This window comes from Zootoca vivipara, chromosome 3 (assembly GCF_963506605.1).
Source record: "Zootoca vivipara chromosome 3, rZooViv1.1, whole genome shotgun sequence".
NCBI classification, from domain to species: Eukaryota; Metazoa; Chordata; class Lepidosauria; order Squamata; family Lacertidae; genus Zootoca; species Zootoca vivipara.
The window spans coordinates 112,339,425-112,367,082 of NC_083278.1; the positions used below are offsets into that span (position 1 = coordinate 112,339,425).

At 41.0% G+C, this 27,658-nt stretch overlaps 1 protein-coding gene across 2 annotated transcripts in view; it reads right to left on the reverse strand.

The window, feature by feature from the left end:
• The window catches only part of USP34 (ubiquitin specific peptidase 34), a 104,352-nt gene extending 78,121 nt beyond the window's left edge, over positions 1–26,231 (reverse strand). For both annotated transcript variants that reach the window (XM_035110901.2, XM_035110900.2), the window contains exons 1-7: positions 25,677–26,231; positions 9,468–9,555; positions 6,809–7,229; positions 5,691–5,741; positions 3,590–3,739; positions 1,101–1,168; positions 118–310 (exon numbers count right to left, since the gene is read on the reverse strand). In XM_035110901.2, the coding sequence (XP_034966792.2) occupies positions 118–310; positions 1,101–1,168; positions 3,590–3,739; positions 5,691–5,741; positions 6,809–7,229; positions 9,468–9,555; positions 25,677–25,719 (1,014 nt within the window). In that variant the 5' untranslated portion in view covers positions 25,720–26,231. The remainder of the gene's footprint in view (positions 1–117; positions 311–1,100; positions 1,169–3,589; positions 3,740–5,690; positions 5,742–6,808; positions 7,230–9,467; positions 9,556–25,676) is intronic.
• Between the last annotated feature and the right edge of the window lie 1,427 nt (positions 26,232–27,658).

A 27,658-nucleotide genomic window follows, 5' to 3' on the forward strand; every position in this document is an offset into this window, starting at 1 on the left:
ATCTAGCATTGCTGCATCTATAGACTAAGCTTTGACTGCTACACCTTAGTTTATAACTGTTCAAGTGCAAATGAAAATAATTCTGTATATGTGTTTATATAGTTTTAAAAGTCTTACTGTTATTTGGCTGAGGCCGGCCAATCTCATGGTTAAGGTTGGTGACATAAAGTACTTAAATGCAAGATCAAGACTCTCTTTATCAAAACACAAGGCAGTATCCAGTGGCTCTTTCACTGTGCTCCACATTAAATCTGCCATGTTACGAGCTGCACTCTGTCTTAATTCCTGGTCCGACAGTTTACATAAATACCTAAACAAAATGGTAGGGATGGGGGGAAAGTTCAAATTAGTATCGGCAAATCAGTTTAATTTTAACAAATCATTTTTAATAGCCATACGCTCTTCTGGAAGCCTTCAGGACTGCAGTCAAATATTGTAACTGCTTAATTACACTTGGAAGGGACAACAAAGGTGTTTGGCATAAATATATTTCCAGCATTATGGAAATCAAGGCATCCCTGCAGTTTTAAAAGCAGTCCATCCAATAGCAGGCTAGCTTATGATTTAAAGGCAAGTTTGGATACCATTTATTCCTTGAACCATGATGCTAGAGACAGCCAACGTAGTCTCCTTCAGATGTTGAACTACAACTCCCGTAATTTCTCCCTGTTGGGACATGCTAGCTGGGACTGATGGGATTTGGGAGTACAACAGCATCTGCTTATGTACAGTGACATCAGAAACAGGCTTCAGGTGCATGTTTTCCCTCACTTGAACCTCCTACATCCTTATCATTGTGTGCAGAAGTTAAATGCACCAGGGATCCCATGCTTAAAACGAACATGGATCTCCTGAAGCAGTTTCAGGGGTGGGGGAGAATGAGAGAAAGCACACAAGCCCAAGCTACTCCCAATCTCAGTACATATACAGCACAGTATGTTAAATACCTCATGCCTAGAAACCAAGCACCAAATCACTTACTAATATTAATTGCAAGCAATACTATTTGCTTATTAGCTTCTGTCACATTAGATATACCATCTGAGTGATTTGAATTTATTTTGACAAGAAAAACCCAATAATGGGTCTGCAAAACAAACCTGATAACGTAAGTCCTAAACGGTATAATGTGTTGCATAACAGCAGGGATGTGCAGCCATATTCTGATCTGTATAGTAAATACAAAAATTGAACACTATGAATTGACATGTCATACCAGCAACTGCATTTCAGATTCACATAACTTGCCTACTGAAAAGAGGGACATTTATTTTCCCTTCACATAACTTTTTTTACCCATCTACTTTCCTTCCCCTCTCCTCACCAATGTCTCGACAAATGAAACTGATTTGTAAAAATGCTAAGAGACATTGCACATATCTTTGTAAACCAAGAAAACCCTTAATAATAATAAAAATAACTTTTTTTACATTCAAAACTTGGGTTCATGCAGAAGACGGAAATGGAATGCCAGTTTGCCTGGGTCCCCTAAGCCAGAAGGGTAGAAGGCAAGTTTTTGTGTAAGAGAAAAATAATAGAGATGGAATGTGCTTTCGCAGAAAGTTTTCTGATGCCTTTTCCTATTAGCCCCAGCCCATAGAGGGCAACGAAGCGCATTCAATTGGGGCCTCACTCTGGAATCTGAGGCATGGCTCTATTACACTAATGCAAGGGTGTCTAAACTGTTTTGGCCAAGAACCACATTAGGCGCTGACTAACACTCTGAGGGCTGAGGGTCAGGTGTTGGCATGGGCAAAGGGATCTGGTCATCAAACTCACTCTCATTTTGCTCATTCACTCCCAAATACTTACATACAACACACAGACCGCATGGATCCCTATCATGCCCTCTCCTCTACAGCACTGTGTATTGAGGGAGGGGATTTTCCTCCTCATTGCCCCCTTCAGGGGCAATCCTGTTGTGCCACTGGGCAGGGCAGAGAGACTGAAACATTTCCACCCAGCCTAGTGCCATTATTAAGATGGTAGCCACTGATACTTTGCACTCGTGATGGCCACCAACCTAGGCTTTAGAAGAGGATCAGACAAATTCATGGAGAAGAGGGCAATCAATGGCTACTAGCCATGATGGCTATGCTCAGCCTCCACAACTGGAAGCAGCAATGCTTCTGAATACCAGTTGCTGGAAACCACAGGAAGGGAAGAATGCCCTTGTGTTCAGATCCTGCTTGTGGGTTTCCCACAGGCATCTAGTTGGCCACTGTGAGAACAGGATGCAGGACTAGATAGGCCATTGACCTGATCCAGCAGACTCTTTTAAATTCTCTTCCTTTTTCAGAACCAAATTGGACTGGGGCTGGGAGACCACTGGGGAAGTCTGAGTTGGGTCTGCAGATCAGCAGTTCCCCACCTCTATACTAAAGCCTGTTGCTATGCAGCTCCAATGCTTAAAAAAAGGATAAAAAAGTATTATTTCCCTTTGGGAACAAGTACTCCCACTTATTTGAATGTCCCTACTGTCAGTGAAACATGGTGAATACTGTCTATCTGGAGAGCTACTCATCCAGGAAATATATGTGGCAAACTTACTTTCTCTTAATTCAGTTCAAGGGTCAGATGTGAATGAAAAATACACTACTTCATTAGAAAATATTTACAACTGGGCCTCCAATTCAACTGTATAATAAGGTATTTCTAAAGAATACCTTTCATACACTTGCTCTGTGGCTATCACAAATACAAACACAGACATTCTCAAAACATCAATACAATAGAACAACTTGGTTGTTGAAGGTTGTATTTGCCCATGTTAAATATATGCCAGCGCAACCACCTGGAAAGAATATCTATGCCAGTTGCAAGTTTTAATGAGCATCGTTCAAATGAATGGACTCCACAGTAATCACGAGAGGAACAATACAGAAAAGTGGTAGCCTGTGAGACTGACACAATGGTGGAAAATAACTGGGCTTTCTTTATATTTCACATCTGGCTTAAGTATGTTTAACTGGTGGTTGTTTTGCATAAAGTTAAGCCAAAAACATATAAATAAATAAATCCTAACATTTACACCATAACCGTTTCACTTTCACCCAGTGGTTTTCCACTGGAAGTACCCAAACCTCATTTATATTTATAAGCCCTCTGTCTGTGTGGCATCAGAACATACTTTAAATTACTGAGCTGGATGGAAAATAAATCTGTTATTGTGGTGCTGTTTATTGCAAATTACTCTGGAGCACAGGAATTTGAAAAATTATCCTGTGAAAAATGAACAAATTGTAGCTATGGAAGACACATATTCTGAAAGCAAGATTTTAAAAAAAACTGATGGAATTTGTCACAAAGATATTGTGAATAGCTAAACTATTTTTTTCAGCATCTGGATTTTTAGTCAATGGTTGCAATAAAGGGGTATGCAAGCAAATATATTCCAATTTTTTAAAGTGCAGCATTTTTGTAACTCAGAAGTAAAATTAGTATAATTAAAATTTAGAGGTTTTGGGACCATGACTTTTGGGACTAGTACATGTTACCACAGAAAGCCTTTTGCCTTTAAGTCGACTTTACAGGCAACATTTACTGCATCCATGTTAAATAATTGAGAAAATCTTGGACACATACTCACATTAGAGACCACAGTGATAAATGCATGTGCTATGAGAAATGGCAATGTTTCAGGGGCTCCATATTCAAAACAGTCCTTCATGAGGGAAAGACCATTTTTCCCGCAAAATAAGCAAACATAGCGAAGCAAGTGCAGCGGTACTTCTACATCCTATGGACATAAGAACACATTAAAATATATATTACAAATGTCCACATGTAACTTTTTCTCAACCAAAATGACAGCATCTTAATAATCCTCCTATAGACTATTCTGAAAGGCTTTTTGTGGGCATTACGCCAGTCTTCCAGGTTCTGCACTGACTTTCTTTTGTGTTCCAGGCACAATTCAAAGGGGTTAATGTCTGACTTATTCATGTCTTCAAAGTTTGACTCAATTTACCTAAGGGTGCCGTATGCATGAAGACGTTTGAAGGACCACATTTCACATTCATTGCGTATCTGCAAACCTTGGTCAATCTATATGAATAAATATATTTTTATTATTTCTTTCTAGCTTTCTTCTGCCTTTCTACTCACCCACATCCAAGACGGCAGTGCAATATATGACCATTCAAGTTGAACACAGCCCCAAGAACAAACCATGCACAAAACCCCACTCAGAAAGGGAGTAGAGCCTAAGCACAATGGAAGATTGGGATTGTACTCAATCCACCACTCTACGGGTTCATTTAAGGCTCACAAGAAGCATCTCAACTACCTGCTTGGGACTGCAAAAGCAAGATCACCCAGCATCTAGCAGGTCACCAAGACATGGCTGATGGGGGACTTTTGGTTTGGTTGTCAGAAAATGTGCAAGACCATGATTCTGACGCGAGATATATCTATACCACATTGTGTCTGCTTGCTCAGAAGGATGGGAGGCTTTAATGCCACAGTGCTCAACTCAGAAGTATGGAGAGCCAAAACACACACTGCTTGAAAGGACTCTAAATTATGTTGGAATGACCAGTATCTTAGGAGAAAAACCAAGTATTAAAATTTACTTTCACCCACACTTTGAAATACATTTCTCCTGGAATTAGGATGGTGCCAGCAATTAGTTCTTAATACTTTTTTTATATTCAACCATGCTTTTTCAGGATAGCATTGTTGGATATGGTTTCTGCTGGCTTTTACAGAATGATCTAATGGATTCCATTGCTTCAACTGTGTGTGTACTTAATTTATTTATTTATTTTCTTACCATTTTCAAATGGTCTGTTGCATATAAGCTCTTTCAAAAAGTAGTAATAAATCATTTATATACAAAGTCCAAAGAGCAAGCGACAAGTACAAAATGTACCCTATGACTATGGGACTTCCTTCTTCAGGAGACTTCCCCAAATATCTTTCAAAATCACTAGAAGGTTTCTACCTGGGCTGGTCTTGGGTGGCCATAACTAAGCTGCTAGGGTAGTCCCAAGTGCAGCCCAGGAACAACTGACTTTAGCTGGATTGTACATTAACATTAAAGCTCAGTACAGTCAAACCTCATTTCCCAAACGCCTCCATTTTGGAATGGAGCCAAAAACTCAGAAGTAACTGCTCCGTTTTCAAACAATTTTCGGAAGCCAAATGTGCTACGAACGTTTCAGAAGTCGAATGGTCTTCTGGAACGGATTACATTTGACAACCGAAGTTTGACTGTACTTTATTTTCCATGCAGAAGGCACCAGGTTTAGTCCTTCATCTCTAGTTAAAAGGATCAGGTAAGGAAAAGGCCTCCTTATGAGCTCCATATGAGCTGCTAGCAATCAGAGCAGCCAATACTGGGCTGGATGGACTAATGAGAGGGGCTGTAGCTCAATGAACACATAATATTCATGCAGAAAGTCCCATGTTCAATCCCTGTAATCTCCAGATGGGGCTAGGAAAAAAACCCTTTCTGAAACCAGAGGCAGCCATTGCCCGTCAGCATGAGCAATATTAAGGTAGATGAGCCAATGGGCTGAATCTGTTTAAGGCAGCTTGAAAATTATATTTATTTTAATGGGTTCTTCCAGTTATAGCGTATCCTGGATCACTCTAAACTACTGAGATGGAGCAGGCTTCTGAAAGTTAATGAGCTGTAATTTATTAAAACTATACACATCTTATATACAGAAATAAAGCTAACTTACATTCATATCACAGAATGCTCCCAATATATTGCTTTCTTGTGCAGAAATATCCTGTTTAAAAAATAATAAATGTTATGAACTTAACCAACATGAAAGAAAAAGATGAACATCATCCATAATTTAGATAACACAGCCGTGAAATTCAATAATATTTTCCTAAGGCTGCAACAATGCATGTTTGATTCAAGGCGACTGAATTTTGCCGTTTTTAAAAGCCACATGCTTGCATACAGAACCTAGTATATAAACTGTTTTGTTTTGTTTCCACCTTCTAGACAAAGCCATATGTTTTCTTGGGCTTCAAGAAAAGTAATGCAATAATTTGAATTTGCCTATTACAGAGTATGTTCTTTCAATCCAATGAACCATAGATCACAGAAGTCAGCATCAATATCTATAGGGTGATAAATTGATGTCTTGATTCTCTGGAACTTGGATCCAAAACCACTCTTGGCATAGCACATTGTGGACTAACTAGGCGTAGTAATAGTGATGAAAGGAGGAGTGGTTAGGGTGCCTTCCCTTGCTGGTTTCTACTCAATTTTTACTTTCACAATATTTGTGTTCAGGCAGCAGCAGGACAAGTCCTTGGGGGTTTGAGCCAATTTACAAAATCAGGCTACAAATATAATTGAACAAGGTAGCAGAATAGAAACCTAACTACAGTAGTACCTCGACTGACGAACGACTCAACAACCGAATTTTTCGACTTACAAATGGGGATAATGGCCGCGCGCTTACAAATGTCTCGACATCCGGAAAAAACCGTGGCGGTTTTAGATAGGGATTTTTTGACTTACGCATTTTTAGATAGGGTTGCTTCGACTTACGAATTTTTCCGTTTTCAATGCATTCCTATGGGAAACCGCGTTTCCAATGGCATTTTTTGACTTACGAATTTTTTGACTTATGAAGGTGTCTTCGGAACGGATTAAATTCGCAAGTCGAGGCACCACTGTACCTTCCAAAGGATTATATTTAAAAAAAGAGTTATGCTTTGACAAAATAGTAAGAACTTACAAACTGGAAAGAACTTACAAACTGGAAACGATGAATCAAGTAATGGTTTCAGCACAGAACAGCCCACCTTTGTATGTGTTAATTAGGATAACATGTACCTCTATTGTAGGATGCGTATTATGCTTATAAGCAGTATACAGGGGAAACTGGATCTGAAAGATTTTCGCTACACAAAGCAAAAGCTTCTCCTTTTCCTCAGTGCTCCATATGCTGAAGGCATCAGCACCCTTTGTGGGTTCTTCCTCTGTCAGGATACAAGTTCTTCCAGAGTCTAACTTTTTCTCTATGGACTTGTGTCTTTCCCCATTTTCTCCTCCACGAGATTCTCTTTCTACATTCAGTGGCTCATCAGACGGATTATTCTCATCTTGCCATGCTGAGTCTATGTTGATAGTGCAATGTTTACACAGCTGGTCCCGAAGAGCTTGAACCTGGGCAATCACTAAATTTATAAGCGCACACACAACTTGATTGAAGATCTCCAAATGCTTATACTCCTTGAAGCAGCACAGACATTGCCTGTTTTAAAGGGGATTTAAATGGTAAATCAAGATGTAAAATGTTGGAAGAGCTTCAGAAACAAATGACTAAGCAGTAATTCATGTAGATAACCTGAAGCTGAACGTGTCATGTTTCTTCCATCTTGTATTTATGGTCTTATATGAAGGAAGACTGATACAAATTGACTGCGGTTACATAAATACTGTGATACTTGTGCCCTTGGTATTTGTAAAACTATAGCATGATCTGAGAGTTCTTTACCATTATAAATAAAATGGATTAATAAAAACCAGCATCACACGGCGTTGGGAAATGTCAGAAACAGCAAGAAACATCTATGAAGCTTCTGACTTTCTCCAATGTCTGCCATGAAGTGTGAGTCCAACGCCACCCATCCCCCAAGCACTGAGCATATGCCAAAGGACTCTGAAGGTGTGGGATGCCATCAATTTTACCTGGTAAAAAAACCTCATTTGTTGTACAGGCAACGTGGGAGGGGAAAGCATCATTTTGTGCTGTAAATACAGGAGACCAGCAGCAACCGGATTACATTTATGGTTGCCACTAGCAACCGGCATTGTGCACACCTGTAGATAATTATATTGAACTAAAACACCTTATACAGAAATCTTTTGTATTTAATATGTACTGACCAGCATAGTGAACAGTAACAATGTGGTTTTTTAAATAAATAAATAAATAAATAAATAAATAAATAAATAAATAAATCACAGTGAAATAATTGCATTGAAGTTTTGCTACTATTGATTCCGGGGGATATTCCACTTCTTCCAAGATTCAAAGGCAACGTCATTCCTGTTGTTTAAATAAAAGACCTTTAGCCTGGCCAACTTTGCTTGACCACCATGCTTGCCCTCTTGGTTCTTCAGCTTCAGCAGCTATGCATGTAGTCAGGATGAAACAAGATACTTGGGCATCACTGCTCCTTACTGAGGAGGCCTTTTCTGCGTCCCCTCCCATAGGTATTGCAACCATCCAGGGACAGAGGAAGAATCCCTACAACCCCACATAGACTTGGATAAGGGGGTTGAAAATATTGCTCCAGCTACTCCCACTATAACCCAATACCCACTTCCAAACTTGGCCCTCCAGCTGTTTTGGGACTACAATTCCCATCACCCCTGACCACTGGCCCTGTTAGCTAGGGATGGTGGGAGTTGTAGTCTCAAAACATCTGGAGGGCCAGGTTTGGCCATGCCTGCTCTAGATTAAACACCGAGAGGGGAGGCAACTAAAGATAAAAAAGGGAACAATCTGAAAAGGTTAAAAAATAAAGAAAAATAAAGTCAGTCCTGTACCTTGAGGAAAAGCATTGAGGAGCCAAAAGTTAACCCTACTCTTCTGAAGAAAACACAGTCAAGATTGGTAGGAAGGGGTTCCTACTTCTGGTTGGTCACAGGCAACCATTTTTTCTTGTTTTGACACTGCCTTCCAGAAAAGGAATGAATCCTTTCTGGTATGCTCCGTTTCTCCACTGGAAAAAAATCTCATCTGGCCAACCTTGCAAGGTGTGTATTTAAGGCGTTTATTGGCAAAGTAAGCCTTGCTCGGCAGGCACAGACAATATCACATTCTAGGAGATTTATTAGATATTAATCAATATAAGCATATGCTTCTTTTATAGGTGGTGTGTTCCACAAACCCAAATGCCACTGTTTAATCAGTATGTAGGCGTTTTCCCACCAATCACAATCCTTTTCCAAAAATACCTTGGGTTGAGAGGTTGTGATTTGTACTTTCAGACACTAGTCCTTTCCACTATAATGCTGCTTTTCTCTTCAGACATAGTGCACAGCATGAATCATTGCAAATAATCTATCACTATTTCAAACAGATACCCTTCTGGCTGTGACTAATACGTAAAATTTTCCCTCTGTGACAATTCCAGCAAAAGCTATTTTGAAATCAATAAGACCCAATAATTAACTTTTAAAATTATATGTAGAAATCCTATGTAGAAATCCTACATCACCACTCTCCAACATTTAAATTTAAAAAAATAAACATGTTTTAAAATAATAAGATACCCCTGCTTCACAAGTTAACTAGAACCTATAAAACTCTTCCACACTTGTCTTAAATTTCAAAAACAGTTAGCTGAGAAGAAGCAAAGTAATCTTCATGCCATAGTCCTTCTTTATGCTTACTATTTATGTACAATGTACTTATAAATACATGGGCATGAACTTACAAAGATGCATCATAAATTGGGAGCACTTAAAAAGCTGGATTTACCTTTGTGTCCAAGAATTGATATAAGCAAACACCTTGAGTGCATGTTCCTTTCTGAGCTGCAATCCATCACCACCTTCAATGTCAGATACTAAAGAAAAACAATTGAATCATCAATGCCATGAAGAACGTTTGAAACGTTAAGCTGTCTACTAAAAGCATATTAAAGTAAACAACATATTTTCTAAATGCTTCAGGGATTATCCACAGGTGGAAAAGTAATATTTAGAGTTAAGTTTTTCAATCAGCATTTCTTAAGCATTCAACATTTGAATGTAGTAGGTGGTATGTAAAACCCCAAAGTGCTAGAAAACACCTGCTTTGGTTAGATCCAGAGCATAAAGAGGCCATGTCTCTCTTATACACTCTTTGTTGCTAGACCATCAGTTTTCTCCCCTCTCTTCTTTGATATCTATTTGAGAGACAATCCTGGAAGTCTATTGGATAATGTGCAGTAGGTAAAACAATGGCTTACCCACCTTCCTTGCAACTATCCAAGAGAATTCCTGAAAAATAATCCATTGATGGTTCTTAACTTGCACATTGATGGTTCTGCCTTGCACATCAAACTAGAGTTGGTTCCCCTGTGTTGGAAGGGTGTAACAAAAAAGACAACTATTGACACATGGGGTAGTCCTGCCTCTTGGGAAGAGGTAATGAAGGAAATTTCTGTAATACCTGTAGGTGTACCAGTGACTTTAAACCCCAAATTGTGTCTTTTGTCAATTTTTGATTTGTCAAATATGGACTAGCTTATGTAAATCACTGACCTTTTTTGTTTTTAAGTAGCTGCTTGTGTGGCCATATCACTGGGCTGGAAGGAGTCCTCGGGTCCTTTTTTAAATATTTGGTTCAATAAAGTACCGTAATGGCTATTCTCATTTCTGAGAATTTGATTTATAAATTCAGGGTATCTGAGGGTTCAGTTAAACCAAGGGATTTTTTCCCTCCATTTGGTGGCCATTTGTTACTTATATGACAGGCCAACCACAGAGATGGCAAGTCACAATGAAATATGGCTTTATTTGGAATTCATAATATTTGTCTGGTACTCTTTGTGTATCGGGTCGGCTTTTGTTATAACATCTAATTCACTGTGTGAATTGTGAATCTTGACAATGTATTTTATTTTATGAAGCAATAGCTGTGAGCTCCAGGAGGGCATACTTTTTCTCTCTTTTTCTTTATTTCATAGTTCTCACTGGATTGTTATTTTACCTTTTAAAAAGCAACTTTAAAAAAACACCCTTGAATATAGACCTGGGATTAAAACTACAAGCAGCATTAAGTTTTAAAAAATAGTTTAAAAAAAACAAATAAACTTCCAGACTCATAGCAACAACTATTCATTCCAAACCAACTGACAGCAATAGCCTATAAATGTTGAATATAAGCAAAAGATAACTGATTCTCATAGGGTCAAGCAGAAGTCACCCAAGATTATCATTTGAGCACACCTGAAGAGTTACGATCACAATACTTAAGAGCAGTGCCTCCAATTCCAACATGATGGGATCCACAAAGACATCCCAACATAATTTTGAGATTGATTCTATCAAATACAATAAGCTAGGAAAAGCCAACATGCCATTGTTATGGAAAAAAACAGGCTGAAATAAATGCAGAAGATTTTGCATCCATGAATGCTTCCAGTTGAATCAGGACCATATGCCTTACAGGCCTGCCCAAGAATGGCAATTACAAACTAGTTGAAAATTTTCCATATAATTTCCATTATTGCTGGGGAAAGCATGACCTTTGCAACCAGGACTGAATCATTGGTACTTTCAAAGTAGCTGGCATTCTTCCCTCATATAAGGAAAAGTTTACGTTGCTTTCACCAAAGGGGACAATTTCTCCTAGCTTCCTGTAACAAAGCCAAGATAAGCAAGTGGATAACTGTATTGTCAGACAACTGAAAACTTTCAAAGGATCCAGAAGGTAATAGAGTTTCGACAACAGAGCAAGCTATTCAAGAACAGTGGCATCTGCAACTGGGAAGGTTTCAGGCACCTTATATACTGCCTTATGGTTGGACCAGATAACTCAGGAAAGCAATTCCTCTGAAGAATTAAGAACACATTGCTGAATATATAGCAGCTCCCACTTCCTAAAAGCCATAATTGATTTCCAGTTTCAAAGCTGGAATTAGATAATCACCCAGTAATATTAGGTGAAATTGTTTTCAAAACTTCATTTTGCAGCAGAAAATTTTCTACTTCACGACTTCACTCATATTAAGCAAGCTTGATAGTGTTGAAGTTTTTAGCTTTGTTTACTAGATACAAAATGAATGGAGTCAAATCAGATCACCTGCTAGGGTATCTGAAATCTTCCAAAGCAAAACAAAAGTTAGGAAACTTCCCATATTTTTTTTAAATAAAAAAAAATCAGAATTTTCCATATAGGCCACAACTCTATAATCAACTATGGCAAATACAGATTAACATACAAATGGTCATACAAATGAACAATCAACTTGAAGTATAAAATTAAAGAACGTGGATTTGACACCTTGCCCAATAAATCAGATAAATCCAGCCAAAGAAAAAACAGAAGCAATTGTGGGGGTGGGGGCATTATTTAAACCAACTCTTGCTTCAACAGGTTAAAATGAGTTATATCCAGCTCAGCAATTTAGGCGTTATGGAATGTTTTATGAACATTCCAATGGCTCTGAAGATTTTATAAAACATTTGGTATATAAAGAAGTGGTAGAGAACCTCCCGCTCACAGGCCAATGTTGGCGCACCAGGGAGCCCAAGCTGGCCCACAAGACAGTTTTCCCCAAACCATGAACATCCACCCATCAGCTGATGTTACTCTGACATCAGCAGATGGTCAGGGTTAAATCCTGCTTTGGCTGTGCACATCTGTTCCCAGCAAAGAACAGTAGCTGGGGTCAAACTGAACAGGATTTAACCTTCACCCATCAGTTCATGAGTTGGAGTTCAATCCTGCTCAGTTTGGCAGGATTTCAAGGCCCTGCTAGAATCGAGTCATGTATGTGTGTGTGTCCCCATCATTTCCATGCTAAAATGATTGGGGGGACAGGGACCACTACATTTCAGTGGGAGATTCCAAAGCACACCACTTCCTGATTCAAATCTGGCTCAAAAGGCTGATCTTGATAAGCATCTGACCTGTGGAGCCAAAAGGTTCTCCATCCCTGATATAAAGCCTTGGCTTTATAGGAAGTAAGCAGCAATACTGTTGTTCGACTCATAATGAACAGGTGGATGCATAAAGGGGAATAAATAGAACAGAAACCAACAATTTTTTAAATAAATTAAAAAATGATTACTTTATTTTGCTGTTGGTTTTTTCTTCTAGTGGAAAAATCAAAGTACTTTAAAATATCTAGTTGTATTGTCCTTTACCTTTCAAGTTGTCTTCCTTAAGGAAGGATGATACTTCAGCATCTGATGCTTCCAGGTAGGGCTGAGAAAGATATCTAAGTTCCTGGAGAGCCACTGCCACTTAGCATTGACACTACCAAGCCAGATGGACCAATGGCCTGACTGCTCAGTTCTTACTACACCTATAAATCCTAGGCAAGATGGACTGAATATGACTGTCTGATATTAATGCTCTCAAAACAAGGAACTAAGGCGTCTAAATAAAATCCTATTTTTAGGAGTATTAAGCATCCATCAATTCTATATTCCTTTCTCTTCACAGTAAAGGCATCCGGTGTAAGGGGTGGGGCAAAGATATTTCATTAGTAGTGCACTTAGTCTCTAAAAAAATTAGCTCTGTATGAAACAAACTGTGAAAGTGGGCCATACCCTCCAACTCCCAGTAAGAAAAATCCAGGATCAGCAGCGGTGCGGCACCAGAAGTCACTTCTACGCATGTCTGGACATGCGTAGAAGCAACTTCCGGTGCCGATGATGCCCAATTTCCGGTGCCCAAACATGGGCAGAGCGGCACCGGAAGTCGCTTCTACGCATGTCCAGACACATGTAGAAGCGACTTCTGGTGCCCAGACATGGGCAGAGCGGCACCCAAAATCGGTTCTGCGCATGTCCAGACATGCGCAGAAGGAGCCTCCCTGGCAGGTAGGAAATCCAGAGGATTTACCTCTATTCGGGATAACAGCAGGAAACGGGTTTTAATACGGGGGTTTCCCTTGAAAAACGGGAGACTTGGCAGCTATGGAGTGGGCACAAGACGTGCATCACAATTGTTGTTGTTGTTTAGTCGTGTCCGACTCTTTGTGACTCTATGGACCAGAGCACGCCAGGCACATCTGTCTTCCACTGCCTCCTGAAGTTTGGTCACTCATAATGAATTATGGGGAAAGTTGTGGAAAATAAATATGAATTTTACGCCATGATGAAAATGGCCTACTAGATTGTATTTAACACCCACTAGATTAGCGAAAATGTCTAAAAAAGAAAAAGATATATGTTGGAAGTGTAATGAAATTGAGGGATATTTTTTTCACATGGTGGTTGTGTAAAATAATTAAGGTATATTGGGAAACTATATATAATAAATTAAAAAGATACTTTAAAAAACATTCCCCAAAATGAGATTTTCCTCTTGGGGATCGTAACAGAGGTCCCCCAAAAGAGTTTACTACTACTGTATGCACCACCACCACAGCTAGAAGCTTATTGGAACAAAGGTAGAGAACAAGTATACAGTGGTACCTCTAGTTGCGGACACGATCTGTTCGCACCCCCTACAAGTCTGCAACTAGAGCAGCGCTTCTGCGTGTGCGTGATAGAGCACTTCTGTGCATGTGCGAAGCACGCAGAACACTTCTGAGCGGTGAAACCCGGACGTATACCTCTGGGTTTGCCACGTTCGCAACCTGAAAATCCGCGACATGAACCTAACACAACTAGAGGTATGACTGTAGTACCCACTAAGGAAGAATGGCAACGTGCAATGTTCAAATATGCTGAACTGGCTGGTCTGATGAACAGGGTACGAGAAAACGAAGATAAGGAATACAAGGAGGAGTGGACAATATTTATTGAATATTTTAAGAACCAGTATAAACAAATACATAGCTTAGCAAGTCTTGAGTAAATGAAGCAGAGATGAAATAGATAATTTAATAGATAACAAATTGGATGATTAAAAGGATGTGGATTACGTGGAGTAGTAGAAAAGCAAAGGAACCAGGAAAAGGGTGGAAAGGAAGTCATATGGTATATGTATACATGCTGTTTTTGTCATGAAGTTGTAAGTGGGACAGGGTGAGGGAAGGGAGGGGGAGGGGTTTAAATATTCTCTCTGTTCCTCTTTTTGAAAAGGCTAGTAATTATTATTATTATTATTATACTTTGGCCACCTCATGAGAAGAGAAGAATCCTTGGAAAAGACCCTGATGTTGGGAAAGATTCAGGGCACTAGGAGAAGGGGACGACAGAGGACAAGATGGTTGGACAGTGTTCTCGAAGCTACGAACATGAGTTTGACCAAACTGCGGGAGGCAGTGCAAGACAGGAGTGCCTGGCGTGCTATGGTCCATGGGGTCACGAGGAGTCGGACACGACTAAACAACAACAATTATTAATATTATTATTATACTTGGAATTTTAGTAAACATTTGAAGAGAAACAGAATAACTTGTGATCAAATATAAAGGACAACAGCTAAGTTAGGGTTCCCACATGTCCGGATATTCTGGACATACCCAGAACATTGTCAGAAGCAATGTCCGGGTGGAAATGTCTGGGAAAATCCGGACATACAGCAGCCCATGTTGGCCGTCTTGTTTTTTGCCTTAAAATGCTCAAAAACTCCCCCCCCCAAAAGCTCAACAACTATTGTGCCTAGATTTGAAATTTAAGCAGCGTTCCTAAAAAAAGAACACATTTAACACAGAGATTAAAACATTCACTGTGAAACTGTTGCCTCCTGGGAAGCAAATGAGTGGAAGTACTGCTCTCAGCCATTATCTTTTTTTAAAAAAAAAATTAAATACTTTTCAGGTTTATACGGTATATTTCACTAAGTTTACAGTCATTTAAACATTTCAAAACTTGACTTCCTTCCCCCTCTTTCTGCGGTTCCTTACATTTATTTTTAATATCTTCTGCATATCCAAATTAACTTAATTTTCCAATGTATTCATCTACTTTAAAAATATACTCTTATGAAACTGGAGCTTATTACAATAATCCTGCCAATGTTCTTATCTGTTTACAATTTATCTGTAAATATTCAATAAACCATTTCCATTCTTTTATTTAAAAAAGTATGTTATTTGATTTTTTTATTCTTCTGGTAAGTTTCGCCATTTCTGCATATTCCATAAGTTTTTTGTATCCCTTCTTCCTTTGCTGAGACTTCTGCTTCTTTCCTGCTCTCAGCCATTATCAATGCCCAAGGTCTCAGAATGTGATCAAGAAAACCACAAACCTCATGTTTTGAGCCAACAAAGATATTAACAATGCATAATAGTCACAATGCCTATAGCACCACAAATGGCATTATGAAAGACAAGTGACATTTAGCCACATCCCAGATAACCTCCTTGCTAATACAAGTTTTCTTTCTTTTTATTAGATTTCTTGGCTGCCCTTCATCAGCTACAATCCCAGGGGTGCATACAGTAGCTAAACAACAAATACCATATGCATACACCTAATACCGGTACCATCAGCACAAAATAAAAGAGCATTAAAATCAAATAAACACTAAAATCAGGAACACATACTGATATTCCAAACAGCAGCTACTGACAGCTCAGGGCCCAATAAATTATTACCAAATGCTTACATAAAAGTGAGTCTTCATAGTGACAGACAAAAACTAACCGAATGAAGCCAAACTTCCTTAGGGAAGCATTCCAAATCCAGGGCACCACCACTGAGAAGGCCTGCTATAAGACACTGCCCCCCATGAGCTTCAGCACCACATCCTAAAACAGAGTTAAATATGTTCAAATGAGGTCATTATTGGAACTCAAGTAATCATTCTACAAAAGGAAGCTCCAGCATAAAACCACCAAACTAAAATTCATCAGCAAATCTGGTTCTGTTGAATTCAGATTTTATCACAACTCTGGATTTCTTTTGTACTACTGGTGGAAAATTAGCATAGAAAAACTAGAAAAACAGTATCATCACACTGACTGTTGCTATGAATGCATCATTCTGTTGTTATCTTGCATACTGAGAGTCATAATAGTGTCACAGGCCTCTGCTGCCCTTTGCTGGGTCTACAATTTACCATTCCTTCCCATACCCGTGTATGTGTGTGAAGATAGAAAAATGCATACACCGTCGTCACCTGCCAACTACACCTAATGCTTCGTGAATCTAAGTGGGCTCTACAGTGGTACCTCGGGTTACAAACTTAATTTATTCCAGAGGCCTGTTCTTAACCTGAGGTGCAGTTTAGCTAATGGGGCTTCCCGCTGCCGCCGCAGAGCAATTTCCATTCTCATCATGGGGCAAAGTTCTCAACCCGAGGTACTACTTCGAGGTTAGTGGAGTTTGTAACCCAAAGTGTTTGTAACCCAAAGCGTTTGTAACCTGAGGTACCCACTGTATTCCACAAAGGTTTATACCACAATAAGGCTGCAATCCCAGACACACTTACCTAAGGGTAGTCCTGCTAAACTCAGTGGAACTTACTTCTGGAGTACACAGGCGTGCACAGCAATTTCCACCTGCCCCTCGCACCTTATCTGAAAGCAGCTCCAACAACATGGCCAATGGCCAAGAACAATGAAGTTCAGCAACATCTGGACAGTACTAGCCTGGGAAAAGCTACATTAATTTACAAGTTATTTCCGGGGACAAAAAAACTCCCACAATCCTAACTCATCACTTTGTACTTCAAGATAAAAAAAGTGAATTATTTGCTTAAATGTACTGAGAGAAATGAAAGGTAGTGACTTTAATCTGTAGTAGTGATTATGATTACAGAATGAGAGGTAGTAATTATATCAGTCCCAAACAAGAATCTAGTGAATCTACTCTTTGGGACAGATTCCATGAATTTCTAAGCCTGTAAGCAAGCATGTAAATCTCAACTGTGGCTTTGAAAATAAGGTAATAGCCCATAAAATATTATATTAATATTTATACCCCACTTTTCTAGCTTCTGAGCTGAGCTCAAAGCATCTTACAACAAAAGTGATAATCAGCAATAATTTAAAAACAAAATAATAAACAATGCAGCAGACAAAATAATCCAAGAAGTGGGGGGGAAATCCAAGGGTCAGAAGATGGATCAAATGTCAGTTAGGCCATAAACCTGCTGAAATAAATAGGTATACAGGTGTTGCCAAAACATGGCCAGTATAGGAGCCAAAGCAGATTTTCTGTGCTAGGGAGCTCCATAATCTGGGTGCTGTAACAAAAAAGCCAGTCTCACAACATCTCCACCAGCTGAATCCAGACAGTGCCTTTCCCAATGGTCTGAGTGGTTAGGCAAATTCATATGAGAGGCACCTGGTCCTAAGTCATATAAGATGTTAAAGGAAATAACCAGCATCTTCAATAGGGAATGAAAACTTATCAAAAGCCATTACACTTGAAATAGCATTGGTGTTATATGTTCTGGACAGTGTTAGAAACTGGGATAGAAAAGCTAAAAGCCAAATGGCTCCTGGGACCTGAGTTGTGGGTGCCAAAACAGAATGTCTAGTCATCATTTGGTGGGGTTGGCAACACTTTTTATTTATTATTTTGATAAGCATGAACTAATATGCAATTCACATAAGTCTGCCCAGAGACACTGAGGTCCAGCACCGAGGGCCTTCTGGCGGTTCCCTCGTTGCGAGAAGCCAAGTTGCAGGGAACTAGGCAGAGGGCCTTCTCGGTGGTGGCGCCTGCCCTGTGGAACGCCCTCCCAACAGATGTCAAAGAGGAAAACAACTACCAGACTTTTAGAAGACATCTGAAGGCAGCCCTGTTCAGGGAGGCTTTTAATGTTTGATGGATTTCTGTATTTTAATATTTTGTTGGAAGCCGCCCAGAGTGGCTGGGGGAACCCGGCCAGATGGGCGGGGTATAAATAAATTATTATTATTATTATTATTATTATTATTATTATTATTATTATTATTATTATTGACACATTGTTAATATTAAATTCCAAACAGAAATTGTTAATATATGTATGTTGAATTTGGTGTTTACAATAAAATATTGATACCAAACTTCAGTTTCCAAAACACTCTACAGTGGAACCTCGGGTTACAGCGGGGATCTGGAGGCCCTGCCGCAACCCGAAAATGATGTAACCCAAAGCGTCGTGTCTGCCCACGCACGCCACGGTTTAGCACTTCTGTGCATGCTCAAAACCGGAAGTAACCTGTTCCGGTACTTCCAGGTTTGCGCCAGTCACAAGCCGAGGGTGGTTAAACTCCTTAACATATTGTCTAACCTTAACATACACTGCAAGGCTTCAAAACACATACATTTCAAGTTACAGGTAGGTAGCCGTGTTGGTCTGAGTCGAAGCAAAATAAAAAAAATTCCTTCAGTAGCACCTTAAAGACCAACTAAGTTTATATTTTGGTATGAACTTTCGTGTGCATGCACACTTACATACATTTCAGTAATCCTTGAGTGTCAGCTAGGCACAAAAAATGGCACCCAGACTTTTTGAGGTGCTTACAAATGGAGAATCTTTAGGCACAAAATAAACATAGCACCCTGCTAATTTCAAACCCCAGTTCTGAAAAACTGGCCTCAGTCAATGAATTGAATTCTGCACCAGGTGAAATTTCATTCCCAATGAGTCTTCAAAGGCAGCTGCATGTAAATAGTTACAGTAATTTGCAAGCCAGCCTAAACATAGTAAGGCTTCCATGCTTGATCAACCACAGGTGACGTATATGCTTGGAATCTTAATAGGAATTACTCTCAAGTAATTATGCATAGAATTGCAGCTTTCCTTACCACAGAAAACCATATGATAGGTTCTTCACAAATTTGTCCTATTGGGTACTACTGTAACTACTTATTAGGTTGTCATATTCATGCACTAGATTTTGTACTTCAGAATCATTATTAGAAACTCATCAATAAATAAGCTAGGTGCCAAATGGCTCTTTAAACCAGAATTACAGTCGTCAAAACGAATGACTGTTTGCCATTTTTGGGGTCACATGGCTTGAAAGTCGTATTTTTCAATATGACTTGATGACTCCTGAAATTCATTCTGAATGTGCAGATAAAATATAATGGATAGAATTCTACAGGTTGGGTTATTAGTGTGTGAAAGCAGAGCAGATCCAATGATCCCCGGGCATGCATCTCCAGATGGTAGAGACGTCAGGTGCCAATCCTTGCACCCGGGCATCTTTACTTGGTCGCAAGTGGCTGATAGCCAGGTGTGAAATGTGCCTGGTGAATTTGGAACGCTATTCAGAATCAATTCCTAATTATCATTTATTAATAGCATTCAGTCATGGTTCCATGCTAGTGGTGGCTTTGAAAAGAAATGATTCTGCTTATGCAAGACAGGGCATCCGATTCTTGCTAATCCTTCCTACAGAATGCAGATTCCCATACCCCTCAGGATTAGGGAGCCCTCTGGAACAGGATGTGGTACAGCACAGAGATGCACGTTGGAGTGCTGGCAACACTTCTGCTAGTGCAAAGCCACTACCTGGGTAGAACCCAATGTGGATACATTTCAATTTTTCCCCTGAATACATAATTGACACATAGACACCTTTCATAAATTAAAAGCAAGCCTATTCTAAACTCAGAAATCTGTTCTGCTGTCCAAAAGTACTAGGCCCTATATATTACTACAGAAAGACTCATAAGAGTTGGAGTCTTTGGATTCCAATAAGTTTCTAAGACTACAGAGGCCTGCTCCAGGCAGACTATCTCTATAGGGGCATCAGGCAGTGTCTGCCCTGTGGGAAGGAAGAAGAGAGCAGGGGAGGAAGTGAAGGCAACAACAGGGCCTGCTCAAGTGAAATGCAGTAGGCATTACTAATTTGAAACTGTGGCTCTAAAATCTCCAATCTATGTTATTACATCAGAAATTCAACGCACAAATCTATTTCAGAGACAAAGCGTCAACATCCAATATTAAGAGTTGCAGTCAATTCATATACCTCCTCTGTGAAACATGCACATAGTATAGTCCTGATCTCACATTTTCACAGCTATTTGGATATGGTTGCGTCTCAAAAGAGCATTCCCACATGGTTCACAAGGAACATGGAACAGATCCTAGGAACACAAGTTAACCAAGAATTTAATTCTAGATCAGAGTTCTGTATTAGCAGATTACTCATACTGAACCCATTGGAGCGATGGGGATTAGGATAATATTAAAAACAAACACTTATCACGTGCTTAACTTTCATCAACGGAGCAGCAGGACTATAGTCCACGTGATCTCTGAAGAGAAGCCAACACTGCATTAAGTTCTAAAGACCACATTACTTTATGTTCCACAAATCATTTCTAAGCATTACTCAAAGTAGCTGCTAATGGTCATGTTGACACACACACCCCACATCAGTTTTATTAACACTCTAAATTTTAAATTCCAGCAATATTTATCCAGAAGAAGGAAAACAAGGATGGAACCCAATAGTCTTTAGATTTAGATTTTAAGGTCCTTTTGCTTGGCACTCTGTAAAGCAAGGTTGAGGAATCTTTTTTCTGTCAAGAGCAGCATTCTCCAAGGGGCAATCTATCAGGTGCCCAGATTGACCACCACACATATTGATAGCACTATATTAACATGCAGCAGCACTGCTTACAGTGCGGATGTAGAACCAGGGCCAACAGATAGCATAGCCAAATGGAGGATTATGAAAGCTGCAGACCAACACCTGGAGCGCCACAGGTACCCAATCCCTGGTTTAGACAAAAGGAGCCTCACACTTCCTCTTTGTAGTGCCTCAGTCCACCGCTGAGTATAACTGTAGAAAGCAGAACTGCAGAGAGTTCCAGAATATCCCCACAACTTCCCCGAACACAATATTCTACTATTATATAATCCGATTCAGAAACTTTTAACCCAATATTGTCAACAATATAGATGGTACACTACACTCAAATAACTTATATCACAGCAGCTGACACCTTTTGCCTCATTCTTGCGATGGGATAGTATTTTTTGAGGCAAATTAGGTGCATCAAAAAGTGGAATTGTTTTCTATTGCATTATGTTGTCTCTATTCCTAGTTGCACACAAAGCACAGGAAAAGGAAAGCTGTGGCAGCAAAATGCATGTTTCTTGGGGAAAGCTTTCATAGCAAGGAGATAACTGCCCCATCCTGTTCTAGCCTTTCTATATCCTCTGCTGTGGCAAGTGCCTCTCATTCTCTTACTTGGGCTAGCTAGAGACTATTTCCCAGCCAGCAGAAAGGAACAAATTTTAGAATAGTGTTGTGGATAAGAGGAAAACTAGTCCCCTTGCTATGTAAATCCTTCACCTATGTGATTCCGTCACCTTTGTCCAATTTTTTTAATGTTCTCTTGAACGTTGTATTATTTCCTCCTTGTCCCAATTATTGCATGCAACTTGGTATCTAAAACAGTTTGTTTTAAATATCCCACTCTCTCTTTCAAAACGGCACGTGTCAAAATACATATTTGGGTTTTCTGCTTAGTATACACAAATACTCTTTAACAATATTCAGTGACACAGTGGAAGTTTAATTTAGTTCCCGAACCTCTCTCAAGGCTCAGCTCCAGTAGTTTTAGTAGAATGAAAAGCAATTCCAAATGCTCAGCAGGCAAGGCAGAGAACTGTTGGCAATCTCTGACTCACAAGTTTTAAACATGACCTCATTCATTACCAGTTTTCACTGGCTGCTTTCTTCCCTTTTGAAGTGAATGTAGACTTGGAATTTCCAGTTGTAATAGCTGTAAAACTAAAACAAGTAAATAATGAAGTTTCTTGAATAAAACAGTAAAAAGGTAAGCCTCCACCCCACAATCTGCAATGCACAACACTCAATGGGTAATATCTTCTCACAAGTGATGCAACTATTTTTAATTTGCTCCACCACATTTTGTACGTTGCATGTGTTATAAGGGAGTCCGCATCTGCCATTCTCTCTCTATGCCATTACTAGTGTGATTTTGGGGGATTCTTGAGATACTGCAAATGAAACAAATGGACATCATGTAATTTGGGTCCCTTTCATAGCATAAGTTAGTAAATTCGGTTCTCAGAATTGTCAGTTACAACTAGGCATAAACCAGATGCACTAAAGTGGGCAAGAAAGTGAGGAGTACGCATGCATGCACGCACAAGGGGGGAAGGCTGCATATACACTATACATTTAAAACATGATCCACCTCTACTCCAGGAATCCTGTGAACTGCTGTGGTTAAGGATGCTGCTAATTGTAGCTTGTGATAAGTAAACCAGTTCCCAGGATTCTTTAGTGGGAGGATGTGCTTTAGATGTATGATGTACACACAGTCAAATATTTATGATAAGCTCACTTCATGCAAAGCACTGCAGATACTTGAAAAGCCATGATTTTATATTCATTGCATAATTAGCCGGCAGTCTTAACCCCACTTACCTTGGTGTAAGACACTTTGGTTTCATGTCTGATTTTGAGTAGACATGTTAGGCTTGCAGCCTAATATCATGGAAGTTAGTGGGACTTACACTGGGGGGAAATTCATGAAAATACAAATGCACTGCCAACATTCTTTTCTGAATTTTAAGTACTACTGCAATTACTTTTCTTCCCTCCACCTATTTTCCTTAACCAGTGACACCTGTCCATAGAACATTAAACTACAACTGCCCCTAGAACAGTACACTACAGCATTGCCTTAAGTCAGGCATAGGCAAACTTGGCCCTCCAGATGTTTTGGGACTACAACTCCCATCATCCCTAGCTAACAGGACCAGTGGTCAGGGATGATGGGTAGTCCCAAAAAATCTGCAGAGCTGAGTTTGCTTATGTCTGCCTTAAGTATTGCAATTAGAACTCTTTATAATTCTTTTAATGCTATTTTAGTGTGCTCAATATGGATACTGAAATCTTATGAAAATAAGTTTCTAAAATCAAACCATCCAAAGCCTCATTAACACCTGTTCAATAAATCTGAGGTCTCATTGATTGATAATCCATAGTCTACAGTCATTCCAGATTGATCACATCAGGGTTCTCTCTCTCCAGCTCAAAGTTAAAGCCATACCAGTCCATACCACCAAACTATATAATAGAAACAAATATATCAACACTTACAAGCAGTAAAACCAACCACTGACTCCAATCATAACACAGTCAGAGCAAGTCACAGGCTTCACAGCGGCTATGCAAGCACAGGTACTAGCTTTGGATCTTTTATCAGAAATGGACATACCAAATCTTCAAATAATAAGGGCTACAGAATACACCATTGGCAAAACATTTAACTCTTCAATAACAAGCTAAAATAATTACATGTAAGTAATTACATGTTAATAACCAAACCAGCTGGTAAAGTAGACTTTAATTAGAAAGTGATTAAGTTCTGGTCAAGAGTTTTATTTGATCTATTCCTCTTCCAGGAGCTTATCCTAACAAAAACCCTATATTGCATTTATTAGCAATCACCACCACCTTCCAAATACTGTACAGGATTGAGAAATAAGTGTATATAAACATTTTCTCCATAATGTTTCTCCATAAGATAATGTTCTCTGGACACCTTTTATACGATCAGGAACTGTACAAGGATTTCCCCCCTTTTACATCAATTTCATTATTTACACATTCTAACATTTTAGGGAGATTTGCCTATCAACATCCACCCTCTATCTATGGTACCCATGCTTTCCTTTATTGGCAGTTCTTTACCCAGGTCATCCACAGCAATAAAAAGTTCCAAGCAGCTTGCATAAACTTGAACTCGGAATCCATTTTAATCCAAACTTTACACATATTCACAAGGAACCAAGTCTCAGTTGCAAGGGATTTAGACAAAATAATGCATATCAGACGCATTCTACTTCAAAGATGACTGTTTAAATCCTTTACTAAGTATACAAGACAGGGATGTTTGTTTGCAACTAATATCCCAGCAAGGGAACAATAAATTCTGGAAACAGGAGTCCAGGTGAGCTTGAGAGCTGCAACAGAAAAACCAATTGTGCAGATATGCAGAAGATGGGAGGAGTTAGGTTTTTGAAAAAAGGAAGAAAGAAAGAACTTTGAACACAATAAACAACTGCAGTAGTTTACTAGAGTAAGAGTATAGTAAAAATTTACAACAGATACAAAAAGGCATTACGGTACAGTACGTTAAATGTTAATAGTAGCGCAGCAGAATATGACAGAACCAGAGGCAACAGTGCAAAACTCACTATATGGATCCAAAATAAAAAGGCACACCACTACCACCTCCTCCTTCGTAGTAACCCCAACCCTTGACAGACCAAAAACAAAACGCCCCAAGGGGTTACTCCCGGTTCAAGACCCCTTTGTCGCTCGTCCCCTCTTAGGACCTCAGTACAGCGGGCGAGGCGGCGGGAGGACAGTGGAGTATATTGCAACTAGAGCTTTACTCCTCCCTCCTCCTGTGCTCAGAGCACATCCACGCAGCCAACTCGCAGCACAAGCCGGGCTCGCCTGCCTGCCTGCCGCCTCATCCCGACCCCAGGCAAGCAGGAGAGCTAGGCCTCGGCTGCAGGGCGAGAGGATGCCGGCAGAAATGCCACGGGAAGAGCTACAAGAGAGGCTTTTAAGTTGCTGCCCCCCTTGCACCCTTCAACTGGGGCGCAGTGGGGGCGGGGGTTGAGGAAACCCCTTTGCTACCAATAAAACCTCCGCATCCGTGTCCCTTCGCCCTCGTTTCGAGGGGTGGCATGGTGGGGTGGGGGTGGGTGGGAAGGGTAGCGAGGACGACGACGGGGAGATAAAACCGTTCCCCATCTTCCTCCGTTCCCCCACCGGCCGCTTCCTCGGGCCGAGTCCCGGGGATTGGCAGCCCTGCGGCGGGCCCAGGAACCGGCCTTCCTGTTCCCACTCTGCAGAACATGGCCAAGCCTGCCTCTCCTCCAAAACGAGGCCAAGTGGATTTTAGATATATACTGTATAAAGGTGGTGGTGGTGAAATGGGAGGGCGACGCGGTGCCCGGTATTCCGCCCCCCCTCCTCCACACGGGGAGGTTCGTGCAAAAGAAAAGAAAATGGGGGAAGGGGGGAAATCGTCGGAGGATGAGAAGGGGTGGGGGGGAATAAATAGATAGAAAACCGTCTTTTTAGCCCCTTCCTCCTCCTCCTCCGAAGCTCGGAGGCCTCCGACTTACTCTCGTTTAACACCTCCAGCAGCTCGGCGCAGCTCTCACACATTGTTCATTAACCAGCAGCAGCAGCCGCCGCCTCCTCCTCCCGACCATTGATCGATCCGCTCCCGGTCGCCGCTGATTGATTGATGGGCTTGGCGGTGTTGGTTGGGGGAGGTGTGGATTGAGAGAGGGGGAGGGAGGGAAGCGAGAGCGGGGACGGGGGGAGGGGCGGCTGTGACAGAAAGAGAGAGAGATGGAAGGGGGGGAGAAGGGGGTGGGGAGAGGAGGAGGAACAAGCGTGAAGGAGGAGGAGGATATGTGTGTGTAAGTGGGTGAGAATTGGTGGTGTGTGTGGAGGGGGAGAAACACAACAACTACGAGGTGGAAGGAGGGCGGGGGGGCGGCGACTGCCCGATGCAAATGAGCCTGGCGGCGACGGAGAGGAGCGTGAGGGAAGGGGTGGGGGGATAGGAGGAGGAGGAGGAAGAAGAAGAGGAGGTGGTGGAGGAGGGACGGCGAGTCACTCACTGGCTCCCAAGGCCTCCACGCGCCGCCATTTTGCTGAGGGGGAAGGAGGAGGAGGAGGAGGAGGGCTGAGGGAGGGAAGGGGGAAAAGGAGGGAGCCTACGCGCACGCGCGCACACGCACGCACGTTCGGCCCCGGCTCGGGCGTTTCCGGGCCAGGGCGGCGGGAGACGAAGTGCGGGGGTGGCGGCGGCAGCGGCGTCGCCGGCGGAGGAGGAGTTTCGAGTTCCCTCCCTCCCTCTCTCTCTGGGCGGGGCGAACAGCGCGCGCGGGGGGGGGGGTTAAGGCACGGAAGCGGGGGGAATGGGGGAGTTGGGCAGGTTAAAATGGCGGCGCGGCGCGCCTCGCGCAAGGCGGAAAAGGCGTCCTGACGTCGCCGTCGTCGCCCACCCCTCCCGTTCCCTCGGAGGGAGTCAGTGCGCCTGCGCGCGCTCCTCGCGAAAACGGGCTACCGCGCTCTTGGAGAAGGAGAGGCCGGGGCGGAAGGAGGAAGAGGAAGAAAAAGACGACTAGTTTCCCCAATCCCTGTATCATTTTTATTTATCGAGGTGGCCTTGTTTATTTAAGAGTGGGGTGAAAGGGGGAATTCTGGCACCATGGCCTGAGAGCAAAGAAGGCCTAACTTGTGGTATGGCAGTATATGTGCGTGTGTATATGTATACAAATATATATATTGTGAGGGTTTTATTTGTATAAGTATGTGTATTATATATATATATATATATATATATATATATATATATATATATATATATACACACACATACACACACACACACATACATACATACATACATACATACATACACACACACATATACATATACTGCCATACCACAAGTTAGGCCTTCTTTGCTCTCAGGCCATGGTGCCAGAATTCCCCCTTTCACCTCACTCTTAAATAAACAAGGCCACCTTTAGCTGCATGACTTTGGCCAGTCCTGTCAAAAGCCCCGTTCAGCTCAGCAGCAGGGAGCTTACTCAGAAGTAAGCATGCATAGGATGACTTTGACAAGGAGCCCTTGAGTGGATGCAGTTAAAACTCCAGCCCCCACCCTATACCCGGAGTTCTCAGGACTGTTCACAGAACAAAATCAAAATATAAAACCACAAAATACATAATCAAAATAAAAGCAACCCAATAACCCCCCCCCAATGGTCAGAGATAATGGGAGTTGTAGTCCGGCAAAAGATCAGTAGAGTTTCCCAGGCGTTTATTACATTTTACAAATATAATCCACGATCCTTCTTTTCTATGCCCCTTCCCTGCATGCTCTCCATTTTATCTTCAGAATAACTGTGAGGTAAGTTTATCCCTTGGCATTCAGGGCTAAACTTCACTGGAGTCGCCTATCAAAACTGGAAGATTTGTGTTGCAAATGGGCTGAGGGATGTTTATCTCTTTCCCATTCATCAGTTTCTGACTTCCAATCCCTTTCCCTTTCCCCAAAATAAGAAAAGTATTTCAGCTGAGTCGA